General features: G+C 35.5%; 1 protein-coding gene across 1 annotated transcript; it reads left to right on the top strand.

Moving 5' to 3' along the window:
• The first annotated feature begins 447 nt into the window (after window positions 1-447).
• On the top strand, window positions 448-19,315 carry adam28 (ADAM metallopeptidase domain 28). Its single transcript, XM_051109318.1, has 23 exons — window positions 448-676; window positions 1,669-1,747; window positions 4,448-4,536; window positions 4,612-4,685; window positions 4,854-4,932; window positions 5,015-5,091; window positions 5,436-5,631; window positions 5,948-6,010; window positions 6,340-6,411; window positions 10,763-10,932; window positions 11,134-11,215; window positions 11,625-11,755; window positions 11,902-12,079; window positions 12,801-12,890; window positions 15,215-15,410; window positions 15,503-15,605; window positions 15,725-15,881; window positions 16,050-16,130; window positions 16,334-16,424; window positions 16,510-16,615; window positions 16,698-16,797; window positions 16,910-16,996; window positions 18,750-19,315. Exons 1-23 carry the CDS (start codon window positions 650-652, stop codon window positions 18,777-18,779), a joined length of 2,358 nt encoding a protein of 785 aa, XP_050965275.1. The 5' UTR covers window positions 448-649; the 3' UTR covers window positions 18,780-19,315.
• Window positions 19,316-19,319: the final 4 nt, after the last annotated feature.

Genomic DNA, 19,319 nt, shown 5'->3' with positions numbered 1-19,319 from the left:
GTAACGCTTGTGGTTAAGGTATGAATGTTGACAGTGTCGATAGTGTTTCTTTACATAAGCCTTTCAGGCTCACTGGGGAATGTTAAATGCCTTGTTTACCTGAAGCAACAGGGTTTGACTCATATATTGTTTTTTGATGATCCAGTTTTAACTATCACATCTCAATCCATGAGTAGTTATCACACACACAAGTGCAGATCCATGACAGAGCAGACGATTGAGCAATAGGTCACAGGAGGACAGAGAGCAGGAGGAGACAAGGGAAGAGAAAAGGGCCAGTTTGCAACACATACGGCTCTAATGGACACTGCACGCTTTCTCCACTCCAACAAGCGAACAATAGCTTTGTTGGAGGCGTCAGGAGAAGGCACAATAATGCGTTATTGTCCTTGACTCGACCTTGTGTATTAGAAGAAGAGCAAGAATGCATTTCAGTGGGAGACGAAATCACAGATGACAGGGCAGGAGCTTCCTATTTTGGGCTCACATTATACATTTTCACACTCAAACATCTTTGAGAAAACAGAAGGAAGGAATGCTGTTTTGAAATGCACTAGATGACCAGACAATGTTCACAGACAGACCCGGTATTAGAAAATATGAATCCGCAAGTCTTGAAAAAAAATTAAAGCCAAAATAATAAAAAAACATGAGCATGAAGAGCAACAAAGTAAAGGTAAGGCAGCATATTTCTGCTCATCCTATATGGAGGACTATGTAGGCTTTATGTCTTATGTATCTACAAATTATTCACTTAATATATTAATCTAGTAACATTTTGAGAAATAATCATTACATTGTAAGTAAAGTATATCTATGCAAAATATTTGTTGTAGGTGTATTTGAATGAATTACATAAAAATAAAAGGTCAAAATAATAATTGCATATTTTATGTACATGAAAGAAAATGCTTAGATACTTTGGCTGTTATTAGGGTGGCAAACACGACTGCCACATTTGCACTTTCACTAAAGAAGTACTCCTGTGGTAAACCTTTACTTTCCTGTTTGTAGACTGAAGGTTTCTTAGTTTTAGATTCAATGTCAAGAAAAGAGATAAGAGGCCTTTGTGTGAGTCATGATACATTAGTTAGAATTAGTTGAATTTCAATTTGTTGCCAATGTTCACAAATCTATTTGCATTTTACATTTACATACCATTGTAATAAGAGTTTGGAAGAAGGAAATGAAAAATCAGATCGTGCTTGAATCATGTGTTCAGTGGTGTAGGATAACAGACCTGCTTGGCCACCTTGCTCAGGAGGTTTAACCATCAATGTTTAGCTTGTTGTTTGTCTGGATCTACTTAAGTTTATGCAAATGTTTAGCAAATGTTAAAAAGACAAGACTTTGTCAGGAACACACAAGTAAACATATTTTCCCAGAGTGATCAGTTTATATAGGTCACTTTTTGGAGCAGTTAAATAAGACATGTTGAACACTCATACATGATGCTTCCATATTTAGTTTGACAACACTAAGAGCAAGTATCATTACGTCACGGTCCGTCTGTATATTTCCTGCATTCTTTGACACTCAGGGGCGTGACTAAGCATGTTACAAATCTTTTATACCTCTGTGTCATTTCCTGAAAGTGCATGTGTGGTGCCTGGAACCACACTTATACTGAACTATAAAACTTTGCTTAACCAAACGATCTTGTTTCAGTTGTTCTGTACGCTGACAATGGCTAGAGGACATCTGATGTTGTGGATCTTTACTCTGTGCGTTTCACTCGATCCCACAGGTAAGATACTGGATACACCAGTGCCTCTGCTTCACAATAACTGATTAACTTATCTCTGCACTGCTGTAGACTCTTCAGCTGTAATGCTGCATTGCGCTGATAAAGTGTTCATGCGATAGAGTCTGATTTCAGAATAAAAAAAAAAAAAAGTTTGTGATATAGAGTATAGGATGCAGTATATGTTATGCATGATTTATATCTTTACACACTCTAAAAAGTGCTGGATTGTTTTTAAATATGAAATATGGACAAACCCAGATTTTGGTTTGTTTAGACCCAGCAGAGTTTATTGTTTAACTCAGCCTTCTGCGTAGTTTTATTCACCTCAAATATTGCTTACAAATGACTAAATTTCTTGCTTAAAATTAAACCAATATAGGTCGGAAATTAACATTTAATATGTTCATTAAATGAACATTTATTAATAAGTTGAATTCATAATAATTGAATAAACATTTATTTAATTGCTTACTAATTAATGTTCACCTTTTGATTATTGTTGATGCCTCTAGTAATAGTGCGTCTAATTTTTAATTCACAATCTGTTTTGGGTTCATTTTAAGCCGGACATATAGTAATTTTTAAACAGTAGTTGAGGTAAATAAAACTACCCAGAAGATTGGGTTAAACATTTAACCCAGCCGCTGGGTCAAAACAACGCAGTCGCTGGGTTTGTCCATATTTGAACCAGCGCTGGGTTGAATTTAACCCAAATTTATTATTTATGTTATTTTAAACCAGTATAGTATTACAATACAGTATTTACAGTATTTAAATAATCTTCCCAAAGAAACATGAAGCAGTTAATTCATAAAATCACTGTATTACATGTAAATATAATGTACCAAAAAGATCCATATTAATTCTGTACTTAACTACAGTATAAAGTGTTATCAGTTCATTTTGTTTTATTTATTTTCCCTGTCACCTTTTGGTCAATAGCATTGTGCATATTATATTATTAGATTATAAGAAAGGTCGGCAGCACTCTCTTAGAAAAACAGAAGGTACAACAGCTGTCACTTGGGCGTTATCTTTTAATAAAGTATACCTTTGTACCTTATTTACACCTAAAGGGTGCCTTTAAGTATGTAGCTAATATGTACTTTTAACTAATAACTAATAACATGTACCTTTAAAGTTACATACTAGTACCTATAATGTACATATTAGTATAGTACATACTTGTACCTTTTGAAAAGGTACCACCCCAATGACAACTATTGTACCTTTTGTACATTTTTTTCTAAGAGTCCAGTTTAGTACCATAGGCTCAAAAACAAAAGCGCACGCTTTGTAACAGATCTGAAACAGACTGTGTTATTGCTGATGTTGATACTACACCCTAAAAAAAGCGCATGCTTATCTATTCTTCGCAGAGTCTGTAAAATGCTGAAAAGGGGAACTAAAATTTAAAAATCCGCCAAATAAATCTAGCTTGTAAATATCTCTTTGATTTTAATTGTCAAATATCTGCTACTGTTGAAAGAACATGAGCTACCATTGTTTCACTCTAACAAACATTACTAACCAATTTTTATTATTGTATTACATTAAAACAAACATGCTTTAAGAAAAAAAGGAAGATCAAACTTGGACACAGATTTCTGTCTACCAATTTTGCTCATATCTTCAGATATCAGACCCCAGATCCCTGTAAAGTTTCTTGCGCACTTTGAAATTTCCGTAGAAAGTCATTTTCACCGAAAATTGAATCTGATCCAATTATTTATTTATTTTTTTATAATGGACAAAGTTTCAGTGTGTAAAGGTGATCAACACAATGGGTGTACCTTAAAGGAGAAGTTCACTTCCAGAACAAAAATTTACAGATAATGTACTCACCCTGTTGTCATCCAAGATATTTTTGCCTTTCTTTCTGCAATTGTAAAGAATGTTGTGTTGATGTTTTTGGGGGAAAACATTTCAGGAATTGTCTCCATATAGTGGAGTGCCCACGAGTTTGAACGTCCAAAATGCAATTTAAATGCAGCTTCAAAGGGCTCCAAAAATTTAAAATCATCCTACATTGCTGTTTTACTTTTTTTTGTAAAGAGCATTTGACCTTCTTTGCATATTCAGTTTATAAAAACTGGGTCGGTACTTCAGCGACGTAGGATGATTTTAAAGTCGGAGGAGAACATGAGATGCGAGTTTTTCGACATACCCTAACCGTATTGACCCGGATTACACATGGCAGAGCTAGACAAGACGAGCATTTGAGGTTAAAAAGTCTATTTCAGAAAATAACCGATCATTTCGCTAGATAAGACTAAGGGTCCTCTGCTGGGATCATTTAGAGCCCTTTAAAAATGCATTTTGGACGTTCAAACTCGCAGGCGCCATTGAAGTCCACTATATGGAGAACATTCCTGAAATGTTTTCCTCAGAAAACATAATTTCTTTACGACTGAAGAAAGAAAGACCTGAACATCTTGGATGACAACAGGGTGAGTACATTATCTGTAAATTTCTGTTTTGGAAGTGGACTTCTCCTTTAAGTCTGTTGGCAGTTATCACCTAAACCAACAAGATCAAGTTTACACTTGTGCTTTGACTAAAATATTTGGATCAGTTGGAATAATTCTGACATCTAAAAGTCTACATCTACAGGCTATATTCCAGAAATAATTACTGTATGTTTGCGCTTTATGACTAATCTGTGATTCCGTGTTTATAATTCCCTCTATTTGTCAACAGTTAGTCACATTCCTGAACTAGATGGAAAAAAGGTTTATGAGATTGTTCGGCCAATCAGACTACATGCGCTCCAAAAAAGAGATTTAAAGGTGAGTTCTAATCCACCCACTTCCAAATATAATTTAAAATATTTTAATTAAACTAAATCACTTCATTCCCTGCAGTCAAGACCTGACACAGTGAAATACGCTATGACACTGGGCGGTAGAGACATTGAAATGCATCTCCAGAAAAATGAGTAAGCCTGTCTCTTGTACATCTTGTGATATTTAAAAATCCACACGTTGTCATTTAGAAAAGTTCCTCATTGTCACAGACACACACTTGTGCACAGTTCCCACATTACACATTGCGATTTGTCCATTAGTGCCTTTTTTTTGTAACTGAAATGCGTGTGGGTCAACAGTGGCTTACTGACTAAAGACTACAGCGAGACCTACTATACTGAAGATGGGATGCTTGTCACAACAACACCTGAAGATCTGGTATGCTATAACCTGTATGACTAACATATGACATATCAATAGAGTGAGAGATTTATTTAATAGACTTTTTCTTCTTCCACAGGACTTTTGCTATTATCATGGGAAAATAGTCAATGACACTGAGTCGTTGGTTAGCATGAGCACCTGCGATGGATTACGGTAGGGAAACACAATTTTAAAAGATGTTTTTGAACTTTTACAATCACATATTGAGTTGCTTTAACAAAAGCACACACAAACATCTTTTCCCCAATCTCTATTGTTGTTTTTACAGTAACTATTGCTACAGTATGCCAGTATGTTGCCTCAACCACGTTCTTTGCTTTTCTGCAATGAAAGGAAGTTACAGTGCGACTTGCGATTTCTGCTTAGATAAATAAGGCACATAAATTATACATGGTTTCCCAAGCACCCCCGATTAAGTAACCTCCCATCCCAATTGCTTTATCAATTTATTAGCAAGCCAAATGACATAGCGTTTACTATGTGAATTGTCTTCACAGAGGCTATTTCCAAACAGAGGAGCAGCGGTTTCTGATTGAGCCATTGTCCGAGGATGGTGATGGTGACCATGCTGTCTACACGTTTGAAGATGTAAATGAAGAGACGCCTAGAGTGTGTGGAGTCACCAACACTACTTGGGACGTGAGCGAGGAAGGCGCTCCTCCACGCATTCTCAAAAGCCGTTCTCGTTCCTCAGTAAGATCGTCTACACATTTACTTTAGAATTACAAAAAGCAGATAAGCAAAATATGGTTAAAGTTTAACAAAAATTACCCACATTTAGACATTTGGGATGTCATGTGATAAAGTGTCATTTGTATTTTTCTGCGATGTTAAGGTGACAATCACAAACTGCAGAAGTTGGAAGTAGTGCAAAAAATGTCCCAGATTAAATGTAAATGTAAAATGCACTAAAGTAGAGTAGTTCATATTGTTTTCAAAATGATTTCACTGAAGTAATTATTCTGTGGTCTGTTCTTTAATTTCAATCTATTTCTTTCCTCTTAATCAGGGCCCAACTTTGTCCCAGCGACAAAAATACATCGAGTTCTTCCTTGTGGCAGACAACAGAGAAGTAAGAGCAGAAATTAATGAACTTGATGAACAATGCAGTATAACAGATTTAAAAATAATTAACAAATAAAGTTTTTTGGAGAGGACCTCGGTCATTATCAGATGATATCTGATGTTCTAATACAAAAAAAGGTCACTAGGTTAGAGCAACATATGTGGGATTATGTGCTTGTTCAGCATTGTCATTTTTGTTGACTCAAACTATTTCTAAATTTGTTACAGTACATTTAAAGACACTGATGCTAACAGATTTCGGAGAGTGTGGTAATACTAGTGTGTCTAATGAGTAATAAAATGCTTTGATTTATCATTTCATTTTTTGTTTCCCAGTACCAGAAAATGGACAGCGACATGGAGAAGCTGAGAAAGAGGATTTTTGAGATCATCAATTACGTCAACAATGTGAGTCACTGATGACACATTATGCTGTTCGAAAATTCCAGCATGCCAACATTTATGGATCACACAGGATATTACAACTAGCACCTGTGATAACAACGATTCTTGAGTGTGACAAATCAAACACATGACTAGATACAGATCTATGCCATCTACTGGTTTAGTACTTTAGTTAAAACCATTTATGGTGACCAAATATGTTTTTGTCACACTACTACAGTAGTAGACCAAAACATCTAAAAACCTGTAATTTAAAGTACATTTAAAGTACATTTCATTCAAAAGTGATTTGAAACATGATGGCATAAAATTAGTTTCTGTATTTCTAGGTTCTAGATTTATCAAATCTAGAGGTCCATGACATCCTTGCTTCCACTGAAGACAACAAGATGCAAATTATGTTAGATAACATGGCTCAAAGTTTTTCATTATGGGGGGCATGCAAAATACTAAATGTAACAACCTATGAAGAACCTTAGGTTCCTCTACTGTAAGCCATTAAAAAAAAAAAAACCACACTACCAGTCAAAAGTTTTTGAAAAGTTTAAGATATTTATGTTTTTCAAAGAAGTCTCTTGTGCTCATCAAGCCTGCATTAGTGTTGTCACGATACCAAAATTTTGACTTTGATACGATACCTGACTAAAATATCACAATACTACTACTGAACTGATACTATTTAAATGGTTACATTAAAAAAAAAATTATCAAAAAGCATGTCTAATTAATTGAAATCGTGAAACTTGCAGAATAAAAGTTTAACAGAAATTACATGTTTTTAAGGCCCTATGAAATACATTTTATTGTTTTTCTCAAATTCAGTTTTGTTTGTGAATCTCTGTTTTCCATTCATTTTCTTTATTCTATTTTAATCGTTTCATTACATTTTAATAATCAAAAGCACGTCTAATTAATTTATAAATGATAATTAAAGAATTAATTTATTATATGCTAAATAGGCTACTGTGTTGTGTATTTACAATTTTCTGGTAAATAATTCTGGTAAATATTTTTTCCTTAAACATTGTTTTAATAATGTTTTTATTAATAGTAGTAGTACTATCTTTACATACAGTAATATATTAATATATTTCTAGCTGTCAAGTTAAACCAAACTTTTATTTTGATGGGTTGCTATGAAGACCTTTAGGATCTTTATTATATGACTTTCAGAGCAGTTCTAGAGATTATGTTCATGTGTACATGTACTCATATATTGAGGCGGCAGAGGCTAAAAAAAACACAGTGAGCATCACCAATTGTGTGTAGTAAATAAAACTGCACGTCCGGGCCATTCACTAACACAGAAATACTGCTCTTATTAAAATGCATTTTTAAAGTACCGGTACTAGTAAAATGCGGAATCATACTGTTTTTAAAAGCTGGGTACGATAAGTACTGGTATATCGTGCCTGCATTTATTTGATCCAAAGTACAGCAAAACAGTACAATTTTGAAATTGTTTTACTATTTGAAATAACTGTTTTCTATTTGAATACATTTTAAAATGTAATTTATTCCTGTGATTTCGAAGCTGACTATTTCAATATTACTTCATTCTGATCCATTAAAATATTCTGATTTGCTGCTCAAAAAACATTTATTATATATTATATATTATTTATTATTATTATTATTATTATTATTATGTTGAAAACAGCTGAGTAGAATTTTTTCAGGTTTCCTGAATAGAAAGTTCAGAAGAATAGCATTTATCTGAAACAGAAACCTTTTAACAATATAAATGTCTTTATGATGCAAAATCGAATCCACGTCAGACAGGTGGGTTGGAGAAGTAACAAATTTATTTAGAAATGTAGCAATATGCAAATTAGGTTACGGGAAATGAACAAGGTCAAATCTGAGAAACCACAAAATCGAAACTGAGAAATTACAATTAACCAATATGAAAATTCAAACCAATCATGTCAATAAGTTGCAAAAAACCAATCTATTCAATCTACTCTTAATCAGTCTGAAATGGAAGCACAAGTTAATTTCGAACCTCCAGAATTCTACAAATTTGAGAAGGTTAAGTCTAGAGAAGAGAGTAAAGGGCTAGACCAAAAGTGACAGAGAAAAAGGAGAAGCAGCTAAAGTTCTTCGTTGCAGGTTCTTCAGTTGCAGGTACAGGTGTATTCTCAAGGGGGTTTGAAACTACATAAAAATAAGTCTTCCTGCTACGTGGCATCTATGGTGTATTAAAAGGTCAATAATTACTATATGGTCTTGTGATGTCTGAAAAGAATAGCAATTCAAATCTGTGGTTTTATACTTCCTGGAAGGCAGAATGGAAATGTGGTTCATTTACATATCTCAAAATTGCTGAAACTCAGACATGTGCAGCTTCTTGAGATCAAAAATAACAGACCTATGCATAAAATCGTGTATTAGGGCGGAACTAAAACTAGACATAGCCAACCTCAGGATATTAGCCGAATACAGGATGTGCAGATCTGTTGTGCATGTGGCAACTAATCACACAAAGAGCTTACTAGGTTCAGTACATCTAGAACATGATTCTTATGAGAGTACATTTAGTATGTGATTATAATGAATTGATAATACAGAATATTGTCTGAATAATTCATAAGCATTTGCATAATTAGTTCATAATACATGACCTCTTATACAGATATGTAAATTTCAAAAATCCCAACACATCACTTTATCATCACTTTTGATCAATTTAAAGCATCCTTGCTAAATAAAAATATTAATTTCTATCATTTCTTCCCCCTCCCGCAATTACTTGTTTGTGTAAGACAAGTCATTTCCTGTTGCCAGCAGGTGGCACTATGATTATAACAAAAGATGAGTATCGGCATGTGTTCACGACATGACTCTTATCAAACATGTACATTTTGGTGCAGATCGAATATTGTATGCCTGAATTATAACAACTTCCTGCTTCATGGTCAGGCCAATTCACAATTTAACGTCACAAAGGGCTTTAGATTACGCTGACCAAATTTGGTTTTGATCTGTTTAAATCTCTGGGAGAAGTTTGTTTAAAGGGGTCATCGGATGCCCATTTTCCACAAGTTGATATGATTTTTTATGGTCTTAATGAAAAGTCTATAATATACTTTGGTTAAAAATTCTCAATGGTAGTGTAAATTTAGCACGTTTAGCCGCGAAACCTGCTAACTAGCGCGTTATTAGGAGAGGTGATTGCAGAGATTCATTAAAAAAAACCTTATACTCACTTCTGCTGTAAGTGAAGCTGGATTACAAATGATTTGCACGGACATAGACGCATTTATGTAGATCAGGAGGCGCATTCCCTTCACAAACAAATGTAATCCACTGCATCTTCAGTGGCTCAGATGTCGGGAGTAAATGATGACCACTATGTTCATTATTACATCCAGCAACACAACACCACAATTGCTCAGTCTTACAAAACTTACATCCCTGCTCCGGGATCCAAACAATGGAGGTCGGACTGTTACAGCTGATTTAAGATGGGTCTGAGGTAAGACACTCATGTCAATCAACTATTGTGGGAGCGGCCTTTGAAGGTGAGAATGGCTCGATTTGAGAAAGGGGATATTATTTTTACAGATTAATTAAAAGCCACTGCATGGATTTTTATCATTATAGGGTAGATTTGTACATACACTGCCAACACACATTAATGTTCAAACAACATGAAAAAGTGAACTTTGCATCTGATGACCCCTTAAAATACAACGCCTGAAAATGGCAAAATAGCACAAAATTTGCAAAGAAAATTCAAAATAACTTCCTGTTCGGTTTCAAAATTTATACAGAGAGACTTTTTTTGTAAGTGTTAATGTGTTACATGTGTCTACCAAATTTCATACATGCAAGTTAAACATAGTTCAAGGGACACTTCGATGACATTTTATAGGTGGCGCTATCGAGCCTTTTTGCCACAACCACTTTTGAAACCCATATCAGATATAAATTTTCACCACTTTTGGTGTGTGTGCAAAGTTTTATGAGTTTCAGCATGCTTAGGCCCTCAAAAATCCGATTCATTTTGGAGAAGAAGAAACTGAGCAATTCCAATAGGGTCCTTGCACCACCGGTGCTTGGGCCCTAAATATATATATATATAAAAAACAGTTATTAATATTTCAAAATGTTACTGTTTTGCTGTACTTTGGATCAAATAAACGCAGGCTTGGTGAGCAGAAGAGATCTCTTTAAGAAACATTCAAAATCTTACTGTTTAAAAACTTTTGACTGGTAGTGTCGATATACCAAATCTATATCTCCTTTATTTGTATAAAAGGTATAATATAATTGTTTCAAAATTTTGGACCCCATTGTACACAACATGCAATAACATACAATTCTCTTTTACTCTTTTCTTGGTGTGCAGGCATATAAAGAAATCAACACATTTGTTGCTCTGACTGGATTTGAAGTCTGGACAGATAGCGATAAAATAACAGTGTCTCAGAATGCTGGATCTACCTTGGACAGCTTTACCAAGTGGAGGAACAACGATCTCATTAAAAGACAGCAGCACGACAATGCTCACCTCCTCAGGTCAGCTCACCTGTGGGGAAAATACAATATTGTTAATCAGAACTTCTCCAATACTTTGTCTGCTTCAAACCACAGTATTGTGCTCTACTTTGAAATGGTTTAGCAACTGAAACAGAAAGAAGACAGCTAACCACTAACTGAGTGCAATCCAGCAGGACCGGTTGAATCTGGATTAAACATTTATTTTTGTCCTTCTCTCAGTGCAATCGATCTCGAAGGAGCAACTGTGGGTCTAGCTTACATTGGAACACTGTGTGGAGGTCTTTCAACAGGGATTGTGCAGGTACTGATATTCTCTCATAAAAAGTCACAAACCAAAAATATGTAATGAAACTAACATGAAAGAAAACAAATAAATCTGAAAAGGATCACAATAAAAGCAGAAGGCCAGAATGGAAGTTTTGGGGCGATTTATTAATTCATCCTTAAAATGCAGTTACGTTACGAACAAATGCATTCACATGTTTTTGCAAAAAAAACAAACAAAAAAGAAAAACATTGCAGGGAATAATTTCACAATAATGGAGGAAGAGGAAGTATTTTCCACCACAGCATACAGATGAATCACCATAGTCTTGGCTGTGGTGTATTGCTTATGGTGCAATGTCTTATTCTTTACTTCCTCCCCAGCATTTAACAATGTTAAGCCTGGACCTATAGTTTAAGCGCTAACTGATTTTACCTTTTAAAAGGATCACAACCCTAAGGCTATAGCTGTGGGGGCTACCTTGGCCCATGAGATGGGGCACAATCTGGGCATGAATCATGACAGTAGCAGCTGCATCTGTTCTGATGGCACTTGCGTTATGACAGCTGCTCTCAGGTACTTAAATGTGTTTTTTGACAATAAATTTGCAATTTACCAATTTACAAAAATTTACTGCAAATACCATAAAGTTCTATTTTGAAGTTTACGGAGAGCATAAAACAAAAGTTCTGAACAAGTATCACTGCTCCATGTCTCCACAGCTATTTCATCCCTCAACACTTCAGCAGCTGCAGTACTACTAGCTATGAAGACTACCTGAACAACAAAAACCCAGAATGTCTTCTGAATATGCCCAGTCCAAAGGAACTGATTCAACCACCTGTATGTGGAAATGGATTTGTGGAGAAAGGAGAAGAATGTGACTGTGGAACGCTACAGGTAAGCAATTCAATGATCTCAAACACGTTTTCATGCAACAAATATCAAAGTAAAGCACCAGACATTAATTTATTTGCTTAACTTGCTAAAACAAACTTCAAAATTCCCTTTAGAATGTGACGTGGCAAGTAAAGACACTAAAAAATAAATTAAATGCATGACTTTATTCCTCACACAAGATGATAATTTCACCAGATGTGCTCAACAAGTCACATCCAGACATCCCTATTAGAAGCCAGAAAATGTCATGACATGTACAGACAATCCTCGACAGGAATGTTTTCTTGTAAACTTAACATTTGACAACGAATCACTAAAGTAGTGCTGTGTTTGGTGTTTGTTGTGGTTATGGAAGCTTATGAGATTGGGATTGCCCTGCAATCTCTCATTTATCCTAATTATATAAGCACACTCTGCAGTGTGCAAAATAAGATTGAATGCATGTAATGTTACTGCAGATTTGTTTATACATGCACTACATTAGTCATATCTTCTTTTTGGCCTGTGTAGGGTGGACTGCATACTTTTACTGGTTGTTCATTCATTCATTCATTCATTGTTTGTTTGACAAGTAAATTACTTTCAAACAGCTTTTCTAGATTCTCAGAACCAGTACTTAAAAGTACAATGGATTATGTGCCCAGAACAAACACACCTACTATGCTAGGATATCTTAAGACATACTCATTGGCTTCATTTTACAACCTGTGTTTTTACATAGGAGTGTACAAACCCATGCTGCAATGCCACTACCTGCAAACTGACAGAAGGCTCACAATGTGCCACAGGAGAATGCTGTAAGAATTGTAAGGTAAGATTCAAAGTGTTTCAGAGAGACTTTTTGCTGTAACATTCATCAAATGATGGAAGTACAATGGTAATAAAAGGGCTAGTCTACCCAAAAATGAAAATTATCCTATTGTTTACTCACCCTCCAGGCATCCTAGGTGTAATGACTTCCTTCTTTCCAACGAATCCAATCTGAGTTATATTAAATATTATCATGGCACTTCCAAGCTTTAGAATGGCGTAGATTCTCTTCATTAGTCCGAAACAAGTCAAATAAAGTATAAAAAGTGCCTCACACAGCTCCGGGGGGTGAATAAAGGCCTCCTGTAGCGAATCAAAGCATTTTTATAAGAAAAATATCCATATTTAAAATGTAAAAATCACTTTAATCTAGCTTGCACCAACACGGCTCGTACACGGAAGCATCCCCCGGAGCCACATGAGGCACTTTTTTATTATGGATGGATGCACTTTATTGGACTTGTTTTGGACTGATGATGAAGAGAAACACCCATCTATGCCATTCTAAAGCCTGGAAGTGCCAGGGTAATTTTTAATATAACTCCGACTGGATTCATCTGAAAGATGGAAGTCATATACACCCTAGGATGCTTGGAGGGTGAGTAAACAATGGGCTAATTTTTGTTTTTGGGTGAAGTAATTCTTCATCACTAATAAATTGTGTTCGTGATCAGTCAATCAGTAAATCAGTGCCTTTGTTTGTACAAATGGAATATGTGCACCTAAAGGTCTCAGTTTTTTCTTTGGAGTACTACTGCAGACTAAACGTGGACTGCAAGTGATTCCAGACTTACCGCATTGCGCTGAAATAGCGTCTCAAGTTGTTTTGTAGTGGTTTTGAATTCCGCTCTCTTGCATCAAGCAGTGCAATGACTGGAAAAAAAATGAATCAAGGGGAGTTCCCTCTCATGAATAATGATTAAAATATAATTATGCTTCTGTTCTCTGCGGGTTTTCGTACCAATCACATTTCACACTTTTAACCGAAATGTCAATATCTAAAAAAAAAATGTTTTATCATATTCCTTGCTGGAATAACAATGGAAAACATCACAGAATTTGTAATAGTTTTACAGTTTAATAGTAATTGTATTGGTTTTAAAGGGGTCATGAACAGCATTTTTTTAATTATTAATTATTAATTGTTAGTTATTATTATTATTTTATAATGTTCTCTGAGGTACACTTATACTGTTAAAAAACATTTAGAAGTAATACGCTAATAACGAGAAGAATAAGTATTTTTTTTTTCTTACTACATGCACGTATCAGTGGGCGGGGCTAAACAGGCAGTGCTGTAGAAGTAGGCGTTGATCTACTCCCGCAGAGGCGGGCTTTCACCTCACTACTATGTCACAAAGTGGCATAACGAAACAAGCTCGTTTTCTGAGCTTGGTTTCAATAATAGTGCATTGACCTGTTTTTAGGGATGGGCGATATGGTCTTAAAAAAGGAACCACGATAATTTCTGGGATTATTACTATAACGATATTAATGACAATAATTTAGGGAATCCTGTTTTTTTAGAGAAAAGTATTATCTTCCTATTTTTACCCAAAATAGAACCTAACTGAGCACACACACACAATGTAATGACTGTTTAATTCACTGAAAGCCAGAGTGCGCCCTTCCGCAGAAACTCCTCATATGCTTTATAACAGAAGTAATAGTACTGACGGCACTCCAGAAAATCTCTAATCCAGTTATATGTAGCTGAATAAAATGCAGATCAAGCAATCTTTGGGTATTTTTATAAGGATAAAGTATATTTATAATGCAATGCTAATCGACATAGCTTTTATAATACTATAAAATAGTATGATTTCTGCCTCATTCTGTGATATGAAGAATGTCTTCGCAAAAGCTTATTTTAAACACTTGACAATGTTATGAAGTTAATTTAGAAAAAAAGCATGTCATTAAATTACATCTTTGTTGGACAACAGGTTTGTAAACAGGCAACACATACACATGCAAAACTGTATCGCACACGTGCTACTGTAGACTTTATCGTTATTATTGTGGGAAGACTAATGATTAACGTGGGGAAAATGTTTCCCAGTATATCGCAAACAATAAGATATCGCCCATCCCTATCTGTTATGTCAAAAAATCAAGGGAAATTTGATTTCATAGTTCATGACCTCTTTAATGGAAACTGTGGTTCCTGTGGGTCTCTGCTGGTAATTTTTCATCTTCCGTTGGTGGCTTGTGCCAAAACACACTACAGGAGACCATTTTAAAATGGTTTATATTTTATTGTATTTTTTCAGCTTCTAACCTCTAAAGTATATATACCAACATGTTGTTCTTCCTCCCCATCAGATCATGTCAGCCGCACATGTGTGTCGTCCTAAAAATGATGAGTGTGATTTGCCCGAGTCATGCACTGGAAAATCAGCCGAGTGTCCTGAAGATGTCTTTACAGTCAATGGACTTCCTTGCAAGAATGGCCAAGGCTATTGCTACAATGGCCAGTGCCCACAGAGAGAGGAGCAGTGCTTTAAAATGTGGGGTCCAAGTAAGTACAGTACTGTTGCAACACAATAAAAATAAGCAGTGTTGAGGCCTATATGACTGTGCTAATTTTTCTTTTTATTAAAATAAATAAAGCTGCTGTCCTGGCTCGAGAATATTGCTACAACCAGAACACAAGAGCAGAATACTTCGCCTACTGCAAACGCAATGGCAATACATATATTGCATGCCAAAGACAGTAAGATTTTATATCCATCTGTGCATCCATTAATTCCTTCACATACCGTATTGTCTAATTACCGTCTAATTATTTTTGTCCCATCTGATCAAACACCAATCTTATTTATCTATCTGCAGAGATGTAATGTGTGGGAAACTGTTCTGTGAAAATGGCAATGACAGCCCCAATTACGGACGGCTGGTAACATTCTACGGATGTAAAGCCACATTCTACGGCGAGCCTGACAAGGATTATGGCCAAGTCGACACTGGCACCAAATGTGGGGAAGGGATGGTAAGACTGGTCTCTAGATGCATGCCAGTTACACACAAACTTTCTTGTAGTTCATTTCAGTGAAAGAAAACTAAAAACTTTGTAGGTGTGCTACAGTTGTGACATTTGAGTCATTTTAAGCATCAGTAAGCATATAATTTGCCACTCATGATGTGTTTGTTTTCTCAGGTCTGTAACCAGAATGAGTGTGTTGACATAGAGACAGCTTACAAAGCGACAAACTGCTCAGCCAAGTGCAAAGGCCATGCGGTATGACCAAAAATATTCCTTTCTCGAACATTAACTTCCCATTTCCTCATAAAATGAAAACAGTGATCTAAACCAATGCTGTCAGTGACCTTTTTTTCAAAAGGTCACTGGATTTTGATTATTTTAGGTCTTTCACAAGTTATACCATACATCAGAAATAGTAACTTGAGTTAGAAGAATTAATGTAAGTGTATATGTTTCAGGTTTGTGACCATAGAAAGGAGTGCAGATGTGAACCTGGATGGCTGCCGCCAAATTGTGACAGAACAGTAGAAAGTACTGGTGTGCCTATTGGTAATACCGCAGATACTGCAGTTAAAAATATGCCTCATATATTGAGGATCATGAATGAGATTTGTTTTTGCCTCTGCATTTCTAGGTGTGACAATAGCCATTGCTGTGGTTGTCTGTGTCCTGATTGCGATACTTCTTGGTCTGGCCGTCTTCTTTTACAAGCGCAGAAAGAGCACACCACATTCATTCAGGTAAGAGTATAGAACACCAATACTTAAACACTGGGGAAAGTCAATAAATCGAGTGTATTTAATGCTGCTATTTTCTCAATAGCCATCCAAGGCAACAGAAAGTTCATGTAGTCAACATCCCTGACTACAGCCATCAGGCAACTCCAAATCCAAAGCCAACTCCAAATCCAAAGCCATCTCCGGTAACTTGCGGTCACATCTGACTTAATTTCATCATCTCATTAAACATAATCTGTACCCAATGAATGGTGAAAGCATGATCAGGACTTTGTGATCTCTTCTTTATTCCTATAGGTAATAAGGCCTACAGCACCTCCACCACCTCTACCCTCTTCAGTCCAATCCAGAGCTCTGCATAATGAATACTTAAATGCACGCCAGGTAGCCAAGTTAACTCTGTATAATCAGTCACTGTTTACTCACTCTCATGTTGTTTCAAACTCAACATGACTTACTAGTTTCTGCGGAACCCAAACGTTTAGCACTCGTGTTAGTTTTGAAAGTAAATGGGGATCAGGGGCAGTCAAGCTCCATAATAACAAAAAAAAAAATCATAAATGTACCAATAGTCTATGTGACTTGTGTAATACAGAGGGTCTGCACTTACATCACAATTTGGTCAGTTACCTGGATGGGCGTCCTTATTGGAGATACTTGGATGTAAACAACAGCAAGGATTGCAAGGTTAATGTACTAGTGAACAGCGTTGAAGTAACGCATTACAAGTAACACGAGTTACGTAGTATTATTACTTTTTCCAAGTAACTAGTAACGCATTACTTTTTAACTGACAAGAAAATATCTGAGTTACTTTTCCCCCCCATTTATTGATTAAAAGCTCTCCTGTCCCCATGTTGAGAGAAATTGGGAGTAAGATGTTAGTTCTAGAATAAATATGAACATGCATTAATTCATCTCACACAAAAAACAGATTCAGTATTCCTCAAAATGAATAAAAACGGTGAAATTCAACTCAGAATATGACGTAAACCTGCAATAATTAAATGTGTTAAATAATACAAATATCGCATTTAATCCAATTTTATCAACAGATGCCTTTGCTGCCGACCTTCAATGATCCAATTCAACCATACTAACAAGCAAAAATTACTCAAGATAATCTAACATTTGTTTTCCTTTTTTTTTTTTTTTATTGCTGAAGAGTTGACACGTGAATTTACCTCTCAAAGCCTGAGGCTTTTGGTGTGAAAAGGCTTTTACATTTGCCAAAAATAGAACTTTTTATATTAAAAACAAACAAGCAAGCCCTGCCCAGATTTTAAAAGTAACGCATTACTTTCCATAAAAAGTAACTAACGTAATTAGTTACTTTTTAAGGAAGTAACTCAATATTGTAATGCATTACTTTTTAAAAGTAACGTTCCCCCCAACAATGCTAGTGAATACGTTGTTCTGCTAATTTATGCTGTCTAAACCACAGAAAAAAACGCATCGAAGCTGCTAAATCATATAGAGGAGGACTTAGTAAGCAGGAAAGGACTCAATATTTAAACAAACTAAAGTTAATAGGTATAAAACCTTTTTTAGTGTGTCAGAACAAAACTCAGTAATGTTACTTACTTGTTCAGATGACATTTTCCGGTGAAACTTCTTATTTTGGACATACTTCCAAGATGTAGCATTTGTAATTACGAAGTACAATGAATATCCGTACACAGATTCTTCCGCGATGAGGAGCCGTGCCGATGGACAACCCGAAAAGAAGATAATTCCGCAAATAACTGCAATTGCAGGTTTCAAGCAGACATGCCGACAAAGCGGAAAAAACTTACAAACTGCAGCTTTAACCTATTGACTCATAAATTTGTCCTAAAATGTTACTCAGCCGCCTTAGTCACAATTCACTGTATTATATTCTGCTATAAAAAAAATTAGGAAGAGCTGAATAAATATGGACAGAATTTTGGGTGAACTATGCCTTTACGCTCCCAGTCACTAAGCCTTTTGCTAAATTTTGCTAAAAAGATGATATCTAACAAGTTTACATTTATTCATTAAGCACACACATGTATTTAAATGAAAAAAAGAGAACATAGTCTGATTATAATTTCTGCAGAAATGTAAGAGATGCATTGCTGAATATTTAAAGCCTTGTTAATTCTTCCCCTCCTAGGCTCTCAGACCACCTCCTCCAAGAGTGTGATGTCTAGCACCTGTCAAACCCCAAGAAGCGGAACCAGCAGTTTGGAATGGTCAGTCCCTCCAGAAAGCATTGCAAGTGTGTTAGGAGACTGTGTAAAAGTTTGTCCTTGAGTTACATGATGAATTTTAAGTCATGTCTGTTTTAAACTGAAAACGCTATTTTTTAAATTTCACTCTATTTATTTGTACAGTCTGTTCCTGTATAATTGAGCCTGCCTTCTGTAATGATTTTTTTATGATTTTCAGTCAGCAAATACCACAGCTGACTGACTTCCACTGAAAGTTCACGAGACAGTAGATTTCTAAAATGGTTTATAAAATTTCACACCCCTCTGTAAAGTCACTACCTCTCCTGGATTTGATTCTGTTCTATTTTTTAATGCAAATTTTCTTATATGCTTAAAATTTGCTTAATGCTTTAAAAATAACATTTTGTGCTTACCTTTAAGTTTCACATTTATGAAAAGTTACTGTATTATAAAATGCAATGTGAATGTTTGACTGAATCTTATTTGCATGATTTTAAAAGAAAATATGACCA

This window comes from Labeo rohita, chromosome 5 (assembly GCF_022985175.1).
Source record: "Labeo rohita strain BAU-BD-2019 chromosome 5, IGBB_LRoh.1.0, whole genome shotgun sequence".
Taxonomy (NCBI): domain Eukaryota; kingdom Metazoa; phylum Chordata; class Actinopteri; order Cypriniformes; family Cyprinidae; genus Labeo; species Labeo rohita.
The sequence above is the reverse complement of the archived record's forward strand: the minus strand, read 5'-3'. Positions and strand labels throughout refer to the sequence as shown.